Source organism: Hyaena hyaena, unplaced genomic scaffold (assembly GCF_003009895.1).
Source record: "Hyaena hyaena isolate Hyena2069 unplaced genomic scaffold, ASM300989v1 scaffold_2066, whole genome shotgun sequence".
Lineage (NCBI taxonomy): Eukaryota > Metazoa > Chordata > Mammalia > Carnivora > Hyaenidae > Hyaena > Hyaena hyaena.
In genome coordinates, this window is record NW_024082650.1 from 66,355 (window position 1) to 88,558 (window position 22,204).

At 35.6% G+C, this 22,204-nt stretch overlaps 1 protein-coding gene across 2 annotated transcripts; it reads left to right on the forward strand.

Moving 5' to 3' along the window:
* The first annotated feature begins 950 nt into the window (after nt 1–950).
* On the forward strand, nt 951–14,665 carry CLEC12A (C-type lectin domain family 12 member A). 2 transcript variants are annotated; one of them, XM_039225291.1, is made up of 6 exons: nt 951–1,136; nt 5,188–5,286; nt 5,568–5,756; nt 6,696–6,847; nt 8,382–8,488; nt 13,827–14,665. In XM_039225291.1, the coding sequence occupies exons 1-6, from the start codon at nt 1,046–1,048 to the stop codon at nt 14,002–14,004; spliced, it is 816 nt and encodes a 271-aa protein (XP_039081222.1). In that variant the 5' UTR covers nt 951–1,045; the 3' UTR covers nt 14,005–14,665. The 2 variants fall into 2 exon arrangements, with proteins under 2 accessions (XP_039081222.1, XP_039081223.1); XM_039225292.1 differs by lacking the exon at nt 13,827–14,665 and adding an exon at nt 10,012–10,341.
* The last annotated feature ends 7,539 nt before the right edge of the window (nt 14,666–22,204 follow it).

Below are 22,204 nucleotides of genomic sequence, written 5' to 3' on the forward strand. Positions count from 1 at the left end.
CAACTCTTCAATTAAGTGACTGAAAACATCAGATTTATTAATAAGAATGAGGAAAAAACTTATCTCAAAACAATCATTCCCCGACCCCCGCCTTCACCTTGTACACCTGATCAGTGAACCAATAGACCCCTGCCTCCAAAGAAGGCTGTGTCAACCTTATAAGATCCTGACTTCTGGGACCCTGGAGACATTTACTTCTCCTTTTTAGTAGACCTTAGCTGAAAGCTGGCTCAGAAAAGATTGAGCCTGGCTGCAGAGAGATGGCAAGACTGACCTCAGCTTTCCCCGACTACAGAGAAATTTCTGGGGCCTTTGGTATACACACCTTGGCTGTTACATGTGTGCTCCCTGGTGTGATTCCTGGGCGGCAGATATCTTGATATATTCCCTGCTACTAGAGAAACTAGACGTCCCCTAGCTCCTCTTAGGCTAACCTATCCCTATGTCATAGAGTTGCAGAGTGGGGCTCATCCTCTGCATCTCCCTGGGAGCGCTCTGGGCACGTGTGATCTCCCCAAAGGGCAAATCCTCTGTATCAGGACCTTTGCCGGGACACAGAGAGAGAAAGTCTGTGTCAGGCCACTGCTGTAGAAGAGTGAGTGTTCAAGGATTGTGTCCTTTTGTTATTCTCTGCTGGGAGGTTTTTCTCAGATAAATGCTATGTTATAATCTGCACACATGTTGCTAGTGATCTGTTCCCCCTTGCACGACACTAAATAATATCCAACACAATTTTTAAAACTATGTTGGTAGTTGGCAGATATGGAGAAATGAGAAAAAGGAAGAGGTCAGCGGAAAAAAAAAAAAAAAGACTCTCACTCTTGCAACTGTGTCTGTACTCATCTGAGGCCCCTCATAGGCTGCAGCTCATTCGTAGATGCCCGGGATTGGTACAGTGAAAAGAGAAGTATGAGCTTATAAATGTAAGTTCTGGTTTACAAACAGAAGTTTAAACCTGCAACTCTTGTTTAACATTCACCTCTGTTAGTTCATCTTCATCTTTTAAAAAAATAATAATTTGGGGAGATTTCTTTTCATAGCCCCGATGTCTGAAGAAGTTACTTATGCAGATCTAAATTTTCAGGACTCCAGTAAAAGGAAAAGTATTCAGGAGTCTGGCACAGTTGGGATAAAAGGTAAGACTCTGAGCTTTGGAAACATTGTAGGTTGATAGAAGTGGAAGGGTAGAAGGCCTTAGACATTAATGAATTGACCATGACCCTGTTGGTGTGAATCTTATTTATTTTAATGTTTATTTATTTATTTATTCTGAGAGAGAAAGAGAGAGCATGAATGGAGCAGAGGTGGAGAGAGAGGGGGAGAGATAATCGCAAGCAAGCTTTGAACTGTCAGCGCAGAGCCCAAATCAGGGTTCAAACTCATGAACTGTGAGGTCATGACTGGATCCGAGATCATGAGTCGGACGCTAAACCGACTGAGCCACCCACATGCCCCTCCTTGAATTTTAAATTCAGCCTCTTATTTTTACCAAAGCTACTAACATACAAAATGATTAGAAAGGGTTTTTCTTAATGATGCTGATTAGTGCATCTAGCACTCAATCTTTTACACACTTTCTATGTTTTAATATCATACTCAAGATAATTGGAATAGAATAATATTTTGATTTTACTGAATTGTGAAACTTTTTTTCCCTCAGTGAAATGAAGCCTTAGAACAAGAAGCACATGCTGTCCAGAAAAGTCATGGTTTTGTATATTCTTTGTGTTTATAAGAAAATGCAAGTCACAAATACAATAATAAAAGTGGCTCTCATTTCCCCGCTATGTGACAAGCACTATTCTATTTGTCTTATGACCTGGTCATGGGCATCTCCATTTTTTCAGCAGAGATACAAGGCTTCAGTGAGTACATGGTGTGCTTGAGTGTCACATGTATATCTGTGGATAGAAAAAGACACTCTACTTCATTGACCTGCCAGAATTATGGAGGAGAGGGTTTGGAAATGATCAGATGTGAATAAATCATTTGATCTTTTGAAGCTCTATGCTCTCCTCTATTAAATGGGATAACAATACCTGCTCAATGATGAGTTTGCAGCCATCATGTAGCGTGTACTAATTGTGCCATTTGAAAAAGGCTAATATGTTTAATGATTATTTTGTAAGATTTAAATGAAAGATAGATAAAGATGAGAAATACACCAATAAAATGTTTTCTTTTTTTAAATATTTATTTATTTTTGAGAGATAGAGGAGGGGGGAGGGACAGAGAGAGAGAGAGAGAGAGAATCCCAAGCAGGCTCTATGCTGCCAGCACAGAGCCTGACAAGGGGCTTGAACCCACAAACTCCCAGTTCATGACCTGAGCCCCAACCAAGAGCCAGAAGCTTAGGCAACTGAGCCACCCAGGTGTCCCCCCAAAATGTTTTCTTCTTGGCCAGGATTTCACTCAGCAGTTTTTTGTTTATTCATTTAACCTAGTATGTATTTCTTTAATGTTTAAAGTTGACCACACTTTTCAGTTCCAGGTGCCATAAATGAAAACAAGAGGCTTTCAAAAAGAATGACAATAATAGATAAGGTCAAGAATATTTTTCAGAATGGCATATAAGAAGGAATTGAAGTTCTTTTTTGCTCCAATTTGACCATTACCATCTAAGAAATCAAATTTTGTTCAGAGAAGGCTGCTAAGCAGTCCTCTGTAGCAATATGTAACTAAGTAGGAGCATGTGAACTTTGAACCAAAAGGTGAGGAAGTTTACTTTAACATTAACTACAACTGTAGATAAAGAGTGAGATAATAGTATTCAGATCTACAAATTGAAATTTTATGAATGAACATATTACTATACTGTTAGATATATTATTATTATTTATATATATTAAAATCAGATTATATGACTTCTCTTTAGCTTACTATTAGGTCTGTTCATTCTTTTTTTTTTTTTTTTTTAGGAGAGAGAGAGAGAGAGAGCGTGAGCAGGGGAGGGTCAGAGAGGGAGGGAGTCACAGACTGAAACAGGCTCCAGACTCTGAGCTGGCAGTCAGCACATAGCCCGACGCGGGGCTCAAACCCACGAAACGCAAGATCATGACATAAGCGAAAGTCGGACGCTTAACTGACTAAGCCACCCAGGCGCCCCAAAGTCTATTCATTCTTTGAATGATTAGATAATAGCTCAGGGAATATTATGGCTGAGTGGGAATACAGCTCTTTTTCATAAATCTTTAATTAATTTAGTTTCCCTAGTGTGAGATATATTTTGGACTTAATTTTCTCATTGTGTATATGGCATTTAAAAGACTGCTTTGGTTAAACTATTGAGCAGAACTTAATAGTTTGATACTTTATTTTAAAGTGATCCTTATAGTTGTATGATGGGGTTAATGTTTCCAGAATCTAACTCATTATTTAGAAAAGGGAAAAAAAAAGTTTATTGGAGGCTACAAAGTACTCACATACGTATACACACCAAAATGCCTATATGTTAAGCCTAGATATTGGAGAGGAAGGAAGGAAGGAAGAAAGAGAGGGAGGGAGGGAGGAAGGAAAGAGAGAAAGAAAAGAAAGAAAGAAAGAAAGAAAGAAAGAAAGAAAGAAAGAAAGAAAGAAAGAAAGAAAGAAAGAAAGAAAAGAGGGTGAGGAATGAAGGAAGGAGGAAGGAAGGAAAAGAAAAGAAAAGAAAAAAGAAAAAAAGAAGAGAAGAAAAGAAAAGGGAAGGGAAGGGAAAGAAGTGTGTGTGTGTGCGTGTGCGTGTGTGTGTGTGTGTGTGTGTGTGTGTGTGTGCCTGAAAGACAGAAACAGACACAGAGACAGAGAAACCTTTAAAAAATGTCATTTGATTTTCTACCAAGTAAGCATATATCACTCCCAAATTTCTATTTCTTTTGGAGGTTAAGTTACATGAAAAGACACATAGAGGACTAAAGGGAGAAAAGAAGTGAAGAAATATTGGAAAATATAACATTCTGTACCTGAATATACAAATATAACAAACTGTACCTGAAAGTTTTTTATTTTTAAAAAAACTTCCCCTAAAATTTTCCTTTCCCCAATCATCTTCATCTCATTAAATATAAATATAAATACAAATACATATTTACTACAATCACCAAGTGTTTCCTATATGCCACCCCTGTTCTAATTGGGTTGCCAACAACTCTATATACTATGTCTAGTATATAGAAGGTATTGAAAGATAACTTATGACTAAATGAATACATAACTAGATGAGAACATAATTCTTATGAAAGATAGCACTTGAAATCATATTTCTAACCTTAGATAAGATCTTGACTCTATAGTTCTTCCATTATTAACTATTGTTCAAAGTCTAAAAATTTGTTTTACATTATACTTTCAACTCTCTCTATACTTCACAACGTTACATCACCAACTAAGAGATGTAGGACACAAAGACAGATCAGAAATAAAATAAGGTTATCATGTTATTCCTGAATTATATTTTTTGAAATATCTAGCTTACATATATACCAATGATGATAATTTAAACCCAGGTAGTGATTTAACAATGATTAATTTATAAGATGAAGTTTGTCATTCCTGTTTTTTTTAAAATAGGGAAATGATTTATTTGAGGGTTTTCTGTGTTTAGCAAAAGAGAAACACCCCACAGAAGTTTGTTGCTAAAATTATGAAGAAATTTGGATGTAGAAATGGTGCAGATCTGGCTTGAGGTTTGGCTGAAGGGAGGATACACAAAGACATTACAAGACAGAGCCTATCAATCATGTCCCACAGCCAAACTCTCAGGATCTGGGGAGGAAGAACTTAAAAAACAAGTTATTGACTTTGACAATCACAACTGTCCACCCAAGACAGGATTGCCCTGATTGACCTCTCTATTAGTCACCCAGCTACCCATTTCCCCCCAAATTTGTACAGAAAAGATATATATTATATATTGGTTTTCTCAAGCCTCCTTTTTAAATCCCATTTTTGCCTCTTTGTTTCTTGAATCCGCCTACCAATTAATAGCTTCTCCTGTGAGAACTAGTATCCATGCAAAACAACTAACAAAATGTTATTCTTTTAAAAAGTATTTTTAAATGTCCTTGAGTATTTAGCAGAACATATTCTTTTACCAGAGACATGTAAGGCAAGAAATAAAGGCAAAATGAATGAATGAATGAATGAATGAATGAATGATTCAAATGAAGATGTAAACCATTTCTGGCCTGTTCCTAATTTTGCTTTCTACAGCACCTCCTGCTACTTCCCATTTATGGCATCAGAGAGCCTTGGCTTTGACTCTTCTATGCCTTCTGCTGCTGATTGGACTAGGAGTCTTAGGAAGCATATGTACGTATCACCTGTGTTTTGACTGAAAGGGAAACCACCTCGAAATACGTGAGTTTTACAAGACAGTATAGTCTTGAATTGAAGTTTAGAATGATGATAGGTGATATACCTGCAAAAAGTATTGATAATCAGGTACTTAAATATGGTAGTCTGTTTCCTTTACTTCTATGAAGAGACTTCCTAGATCTCTAACGTGCATAATACTGGTTCAGCAGAAAGAAGGTCATGGTTGGGTTGAGAGATTAAAATATTTTGTCATTTCTTTTTTTTTAAATCTCAAGTTTACATAACTTTGAAGAAAGAAATGAGAAAAATGAATAAACTACAAAATTTCAAAGAAGAACTTCAGAGAAATCTTTCACTACAACTGATGCAGAACATGAATAGTTCCAAGGTGATCAGGGACCTATCTTTCACTCTGCAAGAAATAGCCACCAAATTATGTCAAGAGCTCTACAAAAGACAACCAGGTAATCTTATATTCCTCTGTAAGCTCTTTATTAGAACAAAACCTTGGAGTCACTGAGAATTATTGCAATAATAGCTAGCAGCCTTTCCCTCGGATGCCATTATTTGGGGAAAGGAATTGAATGTAGGTGACAGAGGACTCACTGTGCAATTAGAAGAAAAGTAAGAAAAGTAATAATAACTGTAGGCCCCCAAATTATCAGAGGATGACAATTAATAAAACGTTAGACAGAATACAGTTTCTCTAATCTGAGATTTACTATTATTTTTGGCACTGAGGTCAATAGAAAATAAGGAGGAGATGACAGGTCACCTCTTTATACCCATTTTAAAGGATAAGAAGAGAAAGTAGGTCACCACTTTATCGGTGACCTTGTTTCTAAGTTTAGGTCAATGTTTGATGCGAGTCGACAGAAAAGAGGTAGTTAGGTCTTGCTGTTGGGAGGAATTAGTCTTTCAGTATTTCTAAAGTTTCTATAGCTATTATATCTAAACCATGTTCTTTGTGCTTTTGAGAACTCTCTCAAATATTTAATGCCAGACAACCAGAAACACCATAGCTAGTGATGGGTTGGTGTAGGTTTATGGGGTTGGTTGTTACCACACAATGTTTTCATGATTAGCTTTTATTGCCATGTAGTAATTTAAAAAAACGACAAAGAGAGAAAAGTAAATTCATTAATCATTATTCAGGACTCCCGAGATAAGAAAATACACTAGAACACCCGGGACATTTAATTTGAAATGTATTGTTCAGATTATGTTCTGGACATATAGCGGTGGTTTACAGGGACCTGGAACACAAGATTCGTTTCCTTCACCTTTCATGTAAAAGCAAGACAGACAAGTAAGTTTGGTATATTCAGCATAAAGGATTGTTGGAATAATGAGAATAATGAAGATTATTAACACAAACCAAATAAAAGTATGTTCTTTCACAGAGCACCAATGTAAACCTTGTCCAAGGACATGGATATGGCATGAAGACAACTGTTACCTAGTAATTAAGAACTATGTATCATGGCAAGAGAGTGCCATGTTCTGCTCTGCTCAAAATGCCAGCCTGTTGATGATTAAGAACAAACGTGTATTGGTAAGATGCCCCGTATCTCTGCATGTGAGGAAGGAAGTCACATTTCCTATCATAGTATAGAGAGGACGGACTGAGGCATGCTGGAGAAAATTTGTACTGATCCATACATGATTCTGGCTTGTTTTAGTCGGGGTATGAGGTGACTGAGACTGAGTGCCTTTATTGCAGGGTAGTATCACTGAGGTTTCATCTCAAACTGTAGCTTAGGACCTTAATATCCACGGAATCTCAGAGGCTGGGCAGATGGGAAGATATGGGGTGCCCAGAATCTTTGGGGCTGTGAACATTTCTCAGAACACAATTTCTGAGAATTTATCTAAAAATTGAAGAGCTGGAAATCACTCTGGAGGGTTACCAATTCCATAAAATGTACACTGGAGAAGATGCTTGTTTCTACCATTTTGTATTTTTTTTTAACTAAGAGAAAAAGCCAACATATACTAGAATAAGGAGATAGGTTCGATAAAATATGTATAAAAAAGTAGGAGTTAAGATGGGATGTCAAAGGTAAGTGCCAAACAAATATATTTTACTGAGTCCCTAGGTTCCAGGAAAAGTGAGTTCTCTAGAAGATTTATGTATGTATTTATGTGTATTTATTTTCTTTTTCTCTAGTATCTAAGTGGTATCTCCATATTTTACTTATTCCTCAGCATTTATGTTCTCTCAGAGAGTATTCGCTTATTATTTAAGGAAAAAATTCATGTTCCCAAAAGTCTCAGCTTCCCTACTGTGAGAATCTTTGTCTGCCTTTATAGCAGTGGGAGAAATGAAACCATAGTCTCTTCCTCATCTCATTCTTCTCAATTGATCCGCTTATAGTTATTTACTAAAAAAAATCTCTGGAATATGAGGGAAAAAACCCTACTTTGTCTACAAAATTCTGGACTGGATCTAAATTCTAGTCTATAACCACTTCTCATCTGAGTTTGCTATGTTTTCCCCTTACTTTTTCTGTTTCTCTTAACTTGCATTTTGGTGATTAACCACCTCCTTTGCCCCTAGACTATTGCTCTATATTTGAATCTTGAACATTGTGAACTTCACGGACCCTAAGTTAAAGTAAGGCGTGGATGGACTGGTAGCTACTTTTCCATGTGAAGCAGTAACTGATATATAAATGTTGGAGGAGGGGCGCCTGAGTGGCTCAGTCGGTTAAGCATTTGACTTCAGCTCAGGTCATGATCTCACTGTTCATGGATTCGAGCCCCGCATCAGGCTCTGTGTGGACAGCTAGTTCAGAGCCTGGAGCCTGCTTCAGATTCTGTGTCTCTCTCTCTCTTTGACCCTCCCCTGCTCATGCTATCTCTCTCTCTCTCTCAAAAATAAATAAAATATTTAAAAAAATAAATGTTGGAGGAAATCTTATAGTAAGAAACACTTTGTTTCATTTTTCTCTGACATCAAAAAGTAGTAGTATAATGTCAAAAAATGTTACCTTAAAACAGTAATTTGTGAGAAATTGTGTTGTGAAGTAATACACAGGAATGGGAGGCAATTATTATTATTTTTTTAACCTCTCTATTTCTTGTAGGAATTTGTAGAATCCAAGAGGTTCCGTAACTACTGGCTGGGATTATCTCCCAGAGAAGATTATGCAGATTACAAAACATTGGATGAGATAATGTCCTCCTCCGACTGGTAAGTCTTTATTCTTATTGAACTTTTATAGTTGGTTTGAGTAAAGGTGTTTCCTCCATCAGAGTTGTAGATTAAAACTAAAACAAGCTTTGGTTGTTAGAGGATATTATGCTAAGCAAAATTAGTCAGTCAGAGAAAGACAAATATCATATGACTTCACTCATATGAGGACTTTAAGATACAAAACAGACGAAAATAAGGGAAGGGAAGCAAAAATAATATAAAAACAGGAAGGGGGACAAAACATAAGAGACTCTTAATATGGAGAACAAACAGAGTTGCTGGAGGGGTTATGAGAGGGCAGATGGGCTAAATAGGAAAGGGACATTAAGGAATCTACTCCTAAAATCATTGTTATGCTATAAGCTAACTAACTTGGATGTAAATTAAACAAACAAACAAACAAACAACTAGCTTTGGTTGAAATTGTGCCATCAGGTTCTTTAATGCACTTAATGATGCAAAAAAGTTGACACAAATGTCCTCTCATTTTCCTGAAAGTCACTAAGGAACTTATTTATAGTATTAAACTAAAAGGAAGTTTCCGTGAGACTTTTATCTAAGAAAATTATAGAAGCCAACAAAATTCACTGTGCTGAAAATTTTACCAAGTGCTGAGATTCAAAGATGAAAGAAAGACTGATTCTTCCCTTCATTGCTTAACTATTGGTTATATGCACAGACTAATGAAACAATTCTATACATAAAAAAGATATCATGTGATAAATCCTTCAGTAAGAATACATAGAATAACCAAAGATAAATTTTAGCTCTGAAATTTCTGCTGTAATTCACATTTAAAATGGCAATTTTGAATGAAAAATTTAGAAATAGACTAGAACATGTCCAGTAATGAGAATAAAATGAACATGGGCATGGTATATTACATATATGGCTTATCTAAAATATTTTGTAATGTAATATATTAAGAAGTGTGCTTATAAATATACCATTATGAATAGATTAATATGTTATATTTGTTCTACCTATAATGAGGGGAGGGGAGACAGACAAGGCACACATAAAAATAATGTCAAAATTCCCATTTGTGTTTTATATCTTAAAATTAAGAAACAGGGGCACCTGGGTGGCTCAGTTGGTTGGGCGGCAGACTTCAGCTCAGGTCATGATCTCACCCTTCCTGGGTTCAAGCCCCACGTCGGGCTCTGTGCTGACAGCTAGCTCAGAGCCTGGAGCCTGTTTCGGATTCTGTGTCTCCCTTTATCTCTGACCTTCCCCTTCTTATGCCGTCTCTCTCTCTCAGAAATAAATAAAAATGTTAAAAATTTTTTTAAAAAATGGGTAACAGACAGGATTAAACTAAAGAAAGAAGCCAGAGCCTCAACCTGCTGGAAACTGCCACAAGCCCACATGTGTATACATATTTGTAGGCTGAGGACACATGAAACGGGTGTGAATACAGGGGTCCAGCCACACTAAGTCCCCAGAGTTTCCTGCACACTCCCCATAGGGGGCCAGAAGCAAATACAAGTATTGATTGATCAGTATTCCTTTTCCTTCAGATAGGAAGAGTACATGTAAGAATATGGGTCAGAAAGACAAAGACAGCTATGTCTTTGGGAGTTTGCAATGACACGACAGAGGGGAAGATACTATGTGTACAAACGGACAACAAAAGGATATGTATTTTAAAGATCTCATTTGACGGCAAGGGACTATTGGTAAAGGTAGTGCATATATCACGGGAGAGTACAGATGAAATCTTGTTTTGAAAAGGAAGAATTTCCATGTGTTTATTTGTTTCTATTGCTAATGGGGAGCTAATCTATGGTAGAATAGAAAACAGTATATATTTCTAATTATTAAGAAATAATACTAAAATATGGGGCACCTGGGTGGCTCAGTCGGTTAACTGACTTCGGTTTGGGTGGGTGGGTTCGAGCCCCGTGTCAGGCTCTGTGCTGACAGCTCAGAGCCTGGAGCCTGCTTCAGATTCTGTGTCTCCCTCTCTCTCTCTGTGCCTCCCCCGTTAGCGCTCTGTATCTGTCTCTCAAAAATGAATAAAAACATTAAAACTTTTTTAAAAGAAATAATACCAAAATAAAAAACCATATAATATATATATATGTATATAGAGTACATTATATATGTATATAATATATAATTATGTATGAATGTAATATATTTCCTTTTGTTTTTTCTTAATAATGTTATTTTGGGATTTGTTTCTGGAAAGGGGTGGTCATCACTGACATCTGTATTATGTCACTTCAAATAGGAAATTTCACTTTTGAAAATTTAATTGATGAACTTATTTGTTATTTATTGATGAGCTTACTTATTAATCATTAATAATGGTTTTTCATAATGGTTATTTCCTTCAAATAGGAAATTTCACTTTTGAAAATTTATTTATTTACTTATTTATTTATTTTATGTTTATTTATTTCTAGNAAAAAAAAAAGGGGGGGGGCTTAGTTATGGAATGAGTGAATCACAAGAATAGGAAGCAGAGGATAAGAAATAGTTGATGCTATTGTAATAGTAATGCTAGCCATGCTTGTGGGTAACAAAAGATAATGTATAAACTTGTCAAATCACTAAGTTGTGTACCTAAAACTCATGTAATATTATGTGTCAATTATAAAAAAATATTATTAATAGTTTATACAAGGATGTCCATTATGACTTCAACTTGCAATTTCTTAATGCATAATGTTGTTCACTATCTCTTATTATGCTTGTTTATTTTTTTAAAATATTTTTATTTATTTCTAGGAGAGAGAGAGAGAGACAGCGTGAGCAGGGGAGGGTCAGAGAGAGAGGGAGACACAGACTCTGAAACGGGCTCCAGGCTCTGAGCTGGCAGTCAGCACAGAGCCCGACGCGGGGCTCGAACCCACGAACTGCGAGATCATGACCCAAGCGAAAGTCGGACGCTTAACCGACTAAGCCACCCAGGCGCCCCTTATTATGCTTGTTTATTACTTGTATAACTTCTTTCATAATGTATCAGTTCTGATTTTTTTATTATTTTATTTTGAGTGTTGGGAGTTCCTTATATAATCTGGAGACCAGATATGTTATATCTATGAATGACATATATTTTGTAAATGAGAAATATTTTTTATCCAGTTTTGGCTTGGATTTCTTTGTTTGTTTTTTTGTCTTCACAGTGTTTTTTCAAAGAGAGAAGTTTTTAATTTTCATCAAGCCCAATTTTGTACTTTTCTTGTTATTTCATGGATCAGGCTTTTGGGGTTATAGCTAGGAAATCTTTGCCAAACCCCAAATCATAAAGATTTTCTCCTTTTGTTCTTAAAGTTTTATAGTTTTAGATTTTACATTCGGGTCTATGACCCATATTTCTGTTGTTTGTTATTTTCTATGGTACAAAATCTGGATAAAAATCCATTGGTTTTCATAATAATATCCAACTTTTGATCTACTATATACTTACTGATTTTCCGTCAAATCAATGTGGCTCATTTCAAAGGAAACATAACAATCTGTTCAATTTAATTACCTACTTAATAGACTATTTTGTTGAAATGGTCTTTATATGTCAGGTATTAGGATGTGGGAGGTAAGCTGGATAATGACTGACACACTAGTGTCATTAAAAGATGGTTTCTAATACAATTTGAAGTTTATGTTTAAAAGTTATTCATTATGTAATAACATTTATATCAATTCCATATTAATTATTTAAACTGTCATTTCAATACATAGAGCTTCCTATATATAGAAATAAAACAAATGTAAATTTTATAATCTATGTCCATAATTCACTGCAGGAAGTACAATATGTGAATCTGTGGGTTTTAAATTGAAGGCAGTGTCCATAGTTAAGACATAAGTTGGGATTGGGCCAGAATGGAGGGAATCTTGGTTAACAGCCATAAATACATCCTACATGGATAGCCATGGATAACACAGTTATTACGATTTTCATCTTTCAAAGTAATGTATGTACACATTTAAACAAAATAGTTCAGAAAAGCCAATCAGCTGATAAAAACACCTCTCCTCAAAGGGTGTTTTGCTCCTTAAAGGTAATTTTTTAAAATTATTTTTATTTCTTATGATGATTATCTTTATAGTTCTAAATAATATGTTTGTACTACTAAATATAGATATATCAGCTTTAGGAATTATCTTTTGACTTCCTGTTTTGATATATGATTTAAGACTAAGTCTCACTTCCTTTCCCTCACCCCTTAATATAAACCTTTGCTTCTTATTTAAACAACCACAGAGTGTATCTCTAAATTCTCCATAGCATAGGAGGTAGAGATTGGTATTAAGGTTCCTCCTTCCACTTCTCTTGCTTTCCACCTTTCTCTTCTCATTTTGGTCTTCCTTAATCTCTGTCATTTGATCCTTAACTTTTGCACTGCTAATATTGAAGTCTGCATACATTTGGTAGCCATAATTATTTCATGTTTTTACCACTGGTTGGTTTTAAGAGCGAATTTTTTTTTAATGTTCTATTTATTTCTAGGAGAGAGAGAGACAGCGTGAGCAGGGGAGGGTCAGAGAGAGAGGGAGTCACAGACTGAAACAGGCTCCAGGCTCCGAGCTGGCAGTCAGCACAGAGCCCGACACGGGGCTCAAACCCACGAACCGTGAGATCATGACCTAAGCAAAAGTCGGACGCTTAACCAACTAAGCCACCCAGGCACCCCTCACTTTTGAAAATTTAATTGATGAACTTATTTATTTGTTATTAATTGATGAGCTTACTTATTAATCATTAATAATGGTTATTGATGATCATTATTTGTTGACCCAACTATAGATACTACATTTTTCCCAAAAGATAATATTTTCTAAGTTTGTCTCTGATGCACAGTCCTTGCTCAGTAATCTTGTATTAAGGGCTGCTAATTATTCAGAACTTCAGAATAAAATCTCTGAAAAATGGCTTGAGGGAGACATCACTTGGAAATGATGTTGAACTGAGGGTGTCATATATTGGGTTAATTCCCGATTAGAGTGATTACGAAAAATACTGGAAGAGACACAGTCAAAGATTTACTACTGAGTCCAGACTGGAGAATATAATAGAATTGTATTACTGTAAATCATATTAAGTATTGGAGCAGAAAGATGGTACATCTGGAAGTAAAAGACAGTAAATATTCCAGATGTAAAAAAGTGGAAAAGGCAGACTGAAATAAGACAGCATTAGACGCTGTATATTTGTTGATAAAATGAGTAACTGGAACACTCTTCATACTTTAAATAATAATTAAAATTTATTTTAGACAACGCACTCCTGGGAGCAATGATGTGTTGGAAAAGTAATTTTGTTTTCTGTGAATGTGTTTCAAATGTTAGACTTGCTAAGCCCAATTCTTTATTTCTCTTTTAGGTTTATACGAAATGCAGATGATGTAGGTGATAGGATGGCTTGTGGATATTTAGACACACCATATGTTTATTATGCATCCTGCACTAACATAAAGAATACTATATGTGAGAAGCTGGCTAACCCAGTGAAGATTGAGAACACACTAATGAGTGAAATACCAGATAGAAAATATAATTAGTGCAAGTAGGTTGCTATGATTCTGCGATCTAGGCAACTGTATGGAGCATACATCTTGGGGACCACACAAATGGAATAGAGATGCTAGGAGGTTAAATCTTTGCCTCTCTCCTAACCATGTACATTTTTCAACCTTCTTTCTCCTCATGTACTATGTAAAAGGAGCCTACAGTAATGCCTTATCGTTTAGATTCAGGCCAGATACTGTTGGGCAGAAATTCAGTGTGTTGGATGAACCTACAGAAAACTGAAGCTCACGTTTCCTGCTTTTCCAGAAATAAACAAGGCAAATACCCACCTTATAGAACGTCAGGGAAAATGAAATCTAGAAATTAATTGTATAGATAGGATAATACATCACGACCAACTGGGATTCATTCTGGTAATACCGTGGTAGGGACTCCTCCCTAAGGAGAGAGAAAAAAAGGGAGAGAAAACTTCAAGGTTACTGGGCTATGTGCCTACATGACAACATCCCTCATGACCTTGGAACCTGAGACTACTTCATCAGACTACGAGTTTGTGTGTTACCATATATGGGAGACAAAGATATAGAAAATGTATAAAAAACTATGCCACATGAGTTTGGTGCTCAGTCCTTCTGGTACAAACCCAAATGAGTGGTGCTGGCACGAATAAAGTTGCTTCGTGGAAGTTAAAAAGCCTCGGTGTCATGACTCTCTGTGCGAGAATCCTCCTAAAATACAGGTGGATTTACATTGTAGAAAAGAAAATAAGAAACAGAAAGAAAAAGAAAAAATATATTATTATTTTAATAGATGTAGAAGAGCATTTGAGAAAATTTAATACCCAATCTCTTAGGAAACTAGAAGCAGAAGATTTCCCTAATCTGGTAAAGAATGGTAACATCAAAAGAAAGAAAAGAAAAACAAACCGAACAAAAAACTAACAACAACCAACTGTAAACCTAACATCATGCTTGTGGCAAAAAAAAAAAAAAAAAAAAGTGAATGTTTTGCTTTTGAGCTCTGGAAAAAGACCACAATTGGTTTTTATCAATTATTTTATTCAATAACCTCTACTGTCTATTAGAGGCCCTCGCAGTAAACTAAGGCAAGATAAATATAAATATATAAAAATTGAGAAAGGAAGAAATAAAACATTTTTATTTGTAGCGAATATACTGTGTATATGTGTGTGTAAAACTGATATCACTTATAAGTTACCCAATAACCCCCAGCTCACTAATAGTTTACAAACTATTAGGATACATAAATTATCAGAGTTGTTGGATAACGGCTCAAAATATAATCTCATTGTGTAACATCAATCATATTTCTGTAGGTTAGCAGTAAACAATGGGAAAAATATTTAAAAGCTAAAACCATTTATAACAGCATCCAAAAATAAAATAGTAATGAATGTAATCAAATGTGAAAAACTTTCTGCCCAATCCTGGTTCCTTTCCCTCTCTTGCACTGAGGTTAGTCTGTAATAAATCCCCAGGTCACTATTCTTGATTTCAGAATCTGCTTCCTGAGAAACCAAGTGTGCACGTGTTGCTGACAAAATAAAAGAAAACCTTAATAGTGAAGAGGTAACCATGTACTTGGATTGGAACACTCTATATATTCTTGGGATGGAAAGTCTCCCAAATTTACCTATAGTGTCAATACAATCCCTAAATGTTTCATATATATATATATATATATATATATATGAATATAATATATATATTTTTTAGAATGTGACGTGCTAATTCTAAAACTAACACAAAATGCATAAGATTTAGAATAGCTAAGACAACATTGGAAGGAAGAATGTTTGGAGAAATTACAGCATCAAATACCAATACTTATTTTAATGCCATGGTAGTAAAACAGAATGATTTAACCAGGATAGATATACATCCACAGTACCAGAAGAAGAATCCAAAAGAAAAAAAAAAAAGGCTTATGTGCATACAATTGACTTACTTATATATAAAAATAGTTGTCCCTTCCTTAGAGATAGAAAATGGTTGTCCTTTCACTAAATGGAGCTGAACCAATTGAATATCACTGGGGAAATAAATGAAATTTCCTATATACGCTATATCATACATAAATATTAATTCAAAATGGATCATAGAACTAAATCTGAAAGTTCAAAATACAAAGCTTCTAGTTAAAACATAAGTGAATATCTTTATGGCTTTACAACAGTCAAAAGACTTCTCAAACAGGATGAAATTTTTTTTAAATTTATTTCTAGGAGAGAAAGAGCGTGAGCAGGGGAGGGTCAGAGAGAGAGGGAGTCACAGACTGAAAAAGGCTCCAGGCTCTGAGCTGGCAGTCAGCACAGAGCCCGACGCGGGGCTCGAACCCACGAACCGCGAGATCATGACCAAAGCGAAAGTCGGACGCTTAACCGACTAAGCTACCCAGGCGCCCCTCAAACAGGATGAAATTAACACTAACAATAAAAAGAAAGAAACACTAGACTTCAATAAAAAATAAAAATAATGCTAAAAAAGTGAAGGCGTAATTTACCCTTGCAAAGACATATGCTGGGTTGAATTAATACATGTCCAAATTTATACAGGATTTATAGTCAGGATAGAATATCAAATCAGTAATTTACAAAAAGCACCTCTAATTAAAAAGTGGACTTGGTTGCCGAGTTGGCTCAGTCTGTTAAACATCTGACTTCTGTTCAGATCATGATCTCAACAGCTCATGAGCTCAAGCCCCTACATCAGGCTTTGTGCTGACAGCTCAGAGCCTGGAGCCTGCTTCATATTCTGTGTCTCCCTCCCTCTCTACCCCTTCCTTACTCACATTCTGTCTCTCTTTGTCTCTCTCTCAAAAATAAATAAACATTAAAAATATTTTTAATGGGCAGAAATGGGGCACCTGGGTGGCTCAGTAGGTTAAACATCTGACTCTGGATTTATGCTCAGGTCCTGATCTCATGTTTCATGGGATTGAGCCCCAGTTGGGATCTGCACTGACAGTATGGAACTTGCTTGGGATTCATTCTCTCCCTGTCTCTCTGCCTCTCCCCTGCTCATGCTCTCTCTGTCTATAAAAATAAATAAACATTTTTTTTAAATGGGCAGAAAGACTTCAACAGTCACTTCCTGAAAGTGACTGAAAGAAGACATTCACATGGTCATGAAAACATAGGGGAAAAAAGGTGCTCAACATCATTATTCATCAGAAAAAAAAATTGAAAATAAAAAATACAATGAGGTATGCCTACCAAAATGGCTGACATTGAAGGCTCAACACTAAATATCAACAAAATGTACAATATGCTGGTTGTTCTGTGGTCAAATTAGCATCAAAATTCCCGTCTGGGAAATGCATTTCCAAGAATCCCTTTCCCTGTTTAGGTCATTGTCAGAGCTGGCCAATGAGAGGAACTCAAGGGATAACTGGAAGATAAAACTGAGGCAGAGATCGTTAATCTCAAAAAAATGTTGAAGTCAAACAGAATGGCAGGTGGGTGCTGAAGTGTCCGGTAAGCCCCAGATCATCATCTATCTCCTCCTTCTCCACACCCAATCACTTCATCTGTCTCAATTTTCACTCTGCCAACCCATAGTACCTCAAGGTCTATTAATAGGTATGTGGCTTAAGTCCCACAAAGCAGCTTCTGGAGACACAGTGATTCCTGAGAGACAGTGGCCTTTGTGGAGAAACCATTTTCCATAGAGACAATTACTTCCTCAAAGGTAGCATCTCCTCAATAGGCAGTGGCTTCCACAAAGAAGTAGCTTCCATAGACTTCTAAAATTTCCATTTTATAGTCCCAATCTGGAAACCAGATGGACTTGACCACTTGGACTTTTATCCCTTCCAGTGTGTGGTAGACTGAAAAATAGCAAACCCAGGAGACTAGGACCTAATCCCTAGAACCTGCAAATGTTAGTTTGTAGGAGGGGGGAAAAAAGGATCGATGGAGATGTGATTCAGATAAAGATCTTGGCACGTGGTGATTATCCTGGATTATGTAGGTAGGCCCTAAATCTAATCACATCATTTGAGAGCTTCCATCAGTTGAGATTATATTATTCCCAACTCTCTGCTTCTTCCTTTTGTGAATATTATACATCCCCTCCTTTGCTGTGTTTACTTAGGAGGAGTACATTTTTTCAGTTCATTGTGATTTGGCCAAAGAACTGTGAACAGATGTAGTATATGCCACTTCAATCAGAAATTGTATATGGTCTTGCATATTTTGCTTCACTTTATTGCTTATACCTTTGCCATGTAGAAGTGACAATATCTTTGAATGACACATCGACAAGTATGGACATAATAAATATACACAGGATATTCTATCCCAAAATAACAGAATACCTATTCTCAAGTGCACATGGAACATTCTCCAAAATAGATCACATGTTAGGCCATAAAACACACCTCAATATATTTAAGAAGACTGAAATCACACCATGCATCTTGTTTGACAACAACAGTATGAAACTAGAAATAAATCACAAGAACAAAACTAGAAAAAAACCCACAAACACATGGAAACTAAACTGTTATTAAACAGCCAATGGGTCAATGAAGCAATCAAAGAAGAAAAAAAATATATGGAGACAAGTGAAAATGAAAACACAATGGTCCAAAATTTCTGGAACATGATGAAAGCAGTTCTAAGAAAGAAGTATATACAGGTACATCTCAGGAAACAAGAAAAAAATCAAATATACAATCTAACTTTACTCCTAAAAGAACCATCAGAAGAACAAATAAAGCCCCAGGTGAGTAGAAGGAAGAAAATAATAAAGATCAGAGCAGAAATAAATAATGTAGAAACTAAAAAATAAATCAATGAAACCATGAGCTGGTTCTTTGAAAAGATAAACTGTCACAGGCTTTGAGTCTGGATTTCTCTCTTGTCCAACAAGAGAGCAGACACAGAAATGAAAATGAGAGAGGCTAATGTCTGTGGGGAGGCAAGAGCCCTGAACAAGTGTCCTTTCTCCATGTTTTTTATAATCTTGAAAGCTTACAGATGTGTTGAACTTGCAGAAGAAAACAATTAGATAGTAACCATTAACTTATTTGTGTAAGAAGCAAAGAGTTTGGGGGGCAAGTGGCATATAAAGTTGTGATCAAAGCAATTTACAACTGCACCAAAAAGAATAAAATGATATACCGGCACCAGATGGAAAGTGTTTTTCTGTAGGTGATACAACTAACTGGCTGTTAACGTCTAAAGTTTAAGATTGATGGAGCATGAAGCTTTAAGGATAACAAGTTACTCTTCTCGCTAGCTAACCTTGGGCAGTTTCCCCTATGGTGGCTTTTGGCCCTAAGCCTTGGTAACCCATTAGTTAAGAGAATTCTTAAACTTATTTCCCACAATAAACAAAATTTACAAACCCTTAGTCAGACTCATCAGGATAAAAAGAGAAAGGACCCAAATTAAAAAAATCAGAAACAAGAGAGAAGTAACAACTGACACCACAGAAATACAAAGGATTATAAGAAATACTATGAAAAATTATATGCAAAGTGAACAATCTAGAAAAAAGGGATACATTCTTTAAAAACATAACATCTTCTAAAATTGAATGGGAAAGAAATAGAAAATCTGAACAGACTGGTTACAAATAACAAAATAGAATTGGTAATAAAAAACTACCAAAAAATAAAAGTTCAGGGCCAGATTGGATCCACAAATGAATTCTACCAGACATTTAAAGAAGAATTAGCACCTATTCTCCTCAAGCTATTCCAAAAAATAGAAGCAGAAGGAAAGCTTCCAAATATATTCTACAAGGCTAGCATTATTCTGATACCAAAACCAGACAGACACTGGAAAACAAACAACAACAAAACACCAGAGGCCAATATCCCTGGTAAGCATAGATGCAAAAATCCTCAACAAAATATTAACAAACCACTTACAATAGTCCATGAAAAAGATTATTCACCATAATCAGATGAGATTTATTCCCAAGATTCAGGGATGGTTCAACATGCGCAAATCAATCAATATCATACATGGCATCAATAAAACAAAGGCTAAAAATCATATGATCATATCAATAAATGTGGAAAAAATAATTTGACAAGATTCAACATCTATTCATGATAAAAACTCTCAACAATCTAGATTTAAAGGAAACATGCCTCAACATAATAAAGGCCATATATGAAAAACCCAGAGCTAACATCATCCTCAATGGCTGAAAACTGAGAGCTTTCTCTCTAAGCCTAGGAACAAAGATGTACAATCTTAACGCCTTTATTCAACATAATACTGATATCCTAGCCTCAGCAATCAGGCAAGAAAAAGAAATAAGAAGCATCCATATTGGTTAAGAAGTTTAACTATCATTATTTGTAGATGACATGATACTATACATAGAAAATCCTAAAAATTCCACCAAAAAAAACTACTAGAACTAATAAATAAATTTGGTAAAGTGGTAGGATACAAAGCTGATATCCTGAAATTGGTAGCATCCCTATACATTAACAACAAAGTCCCAGAAAGAGAAATTAAAAACACATAAGACCTCCATTTACAATTGCACCAAAAAGAATAAAATATGTAGGAATAAACTTAAATAAAGAGGGGAAAGACCTGTACTCTGAAAACTTTAAAACACTGATGAAAAAAATTGAAGATGATACAAACAAATGGAAAAATATTTCATGCTCACGGATTTGAAGAATTGATATTATCAAAATGTCCATACTATCCAAGAAATCCACAGGTCTAATGAAATCCCTATCAAAATATCAACAGCATTTTTTCCCCACAAAACTAGAACAAATACTTATAAAATTTGTATTGAACTACAAAAGACCTCAAATAGCCAAAACAACCCTGAGAAAGAAGAACAAAGTTGGAGGTATCACTATTTTGGATTTCAAGATATACTTTAAAGCTGTAGTGATCAAAAAAGTATGGCACTGGTTCAAAAAATAGACACACAAAAATAGACACAGATCAAGAGAACAAAATAGAGACCCCATAAATAAACCCACATTTATATGGTCAATTAGTCTATGACAACGGAGGCAAGAATATACAATTAGGAAAAGACAGCCTTTTCAATAAATGGTGCTGAGAAAACTAGACAGCTACAAGTAAAAGAATTAAACTGGATGACTTTCTAACACCATACACAAAAATAAACTAAGAATGTATTAAAGAAAGGCCTAAATGTGAGACATGAAACTTTAAATTCTAGAAGAGAAATTGATAGTAATTTCTCTGACTTCGACTGTAAAAACATTTTTCTAGATATGTATCCTAAGGAAAACAAAAGCAAAAATAAACTACTGGGACTACATAAAAACAAAAGCCAAAACTAAAACAAAAAACAAAAATCTTTTGCACAGTAAAAGAAGCCATCAAGAAAAGAAAAAGACAACTTACTGAATGAGAGAAGATATTTGCAAGTGATATATCAGATACAGAGTTAATATCCAAAAAATATAAAGAATTTATACACTGCAATATCAAAAACATTCTGATTTAAAAATGGGCAGTGGATTTGAATAGAGATTTTTCCAAAGATATGCAGACAGCCAAAAGACACATGAAAAGACTCTCAACATCACCAGTCATCAGGGAAATGAAAATCAAAGCACAATGAGATATCAACTCACACCTACAAAAATCAAGAAGACAAGAAAAGTGTTGAAGAGGTATAGAAAGGGCAACTCTCTTACACTGTTGGCGGGAATGCAAACTGGGGCAGGCACTGTTGAAAACAGTATGGAGAGTCCTCAAAAATTTAAAATAGAAGGAGCATATGATCCAATAATTCCACTATTAGGTATTTACCCAGGGAAATGAAAATACTGAGTTGAAAAGACAAATACACTCCTATGTTTATTGCAACACTATTTTCAGTAGTCCAGACGTGGAAGCAACCTAAGAGTCCATCAATAGACACTTAGATAATAGACACAATTGGCATAGAAAATGTGTATGTGCATATGTGTGTGTGATCGAATATTACACAAACCTAAAAAAGGATGAAGTTGTGCCATTTGAAAAAGTAATGCATCTAGAAGGTATTATGCTAAGTGAAATAAGTCAGACAGAGAAAGACATCATATGATTCCCACTTACAAATGGAATCTAAAAATATGAGTAAACAAAAAGTAGAATCAGAACTATAAATACAGAACAAACTGATGGTTGCCAGATGGGAGGAAGGTAAGAGGTTGGGCAAAATGAGAGGAGAAGAGGAAAAATGAAAAAAAAAAAGGGGGGGG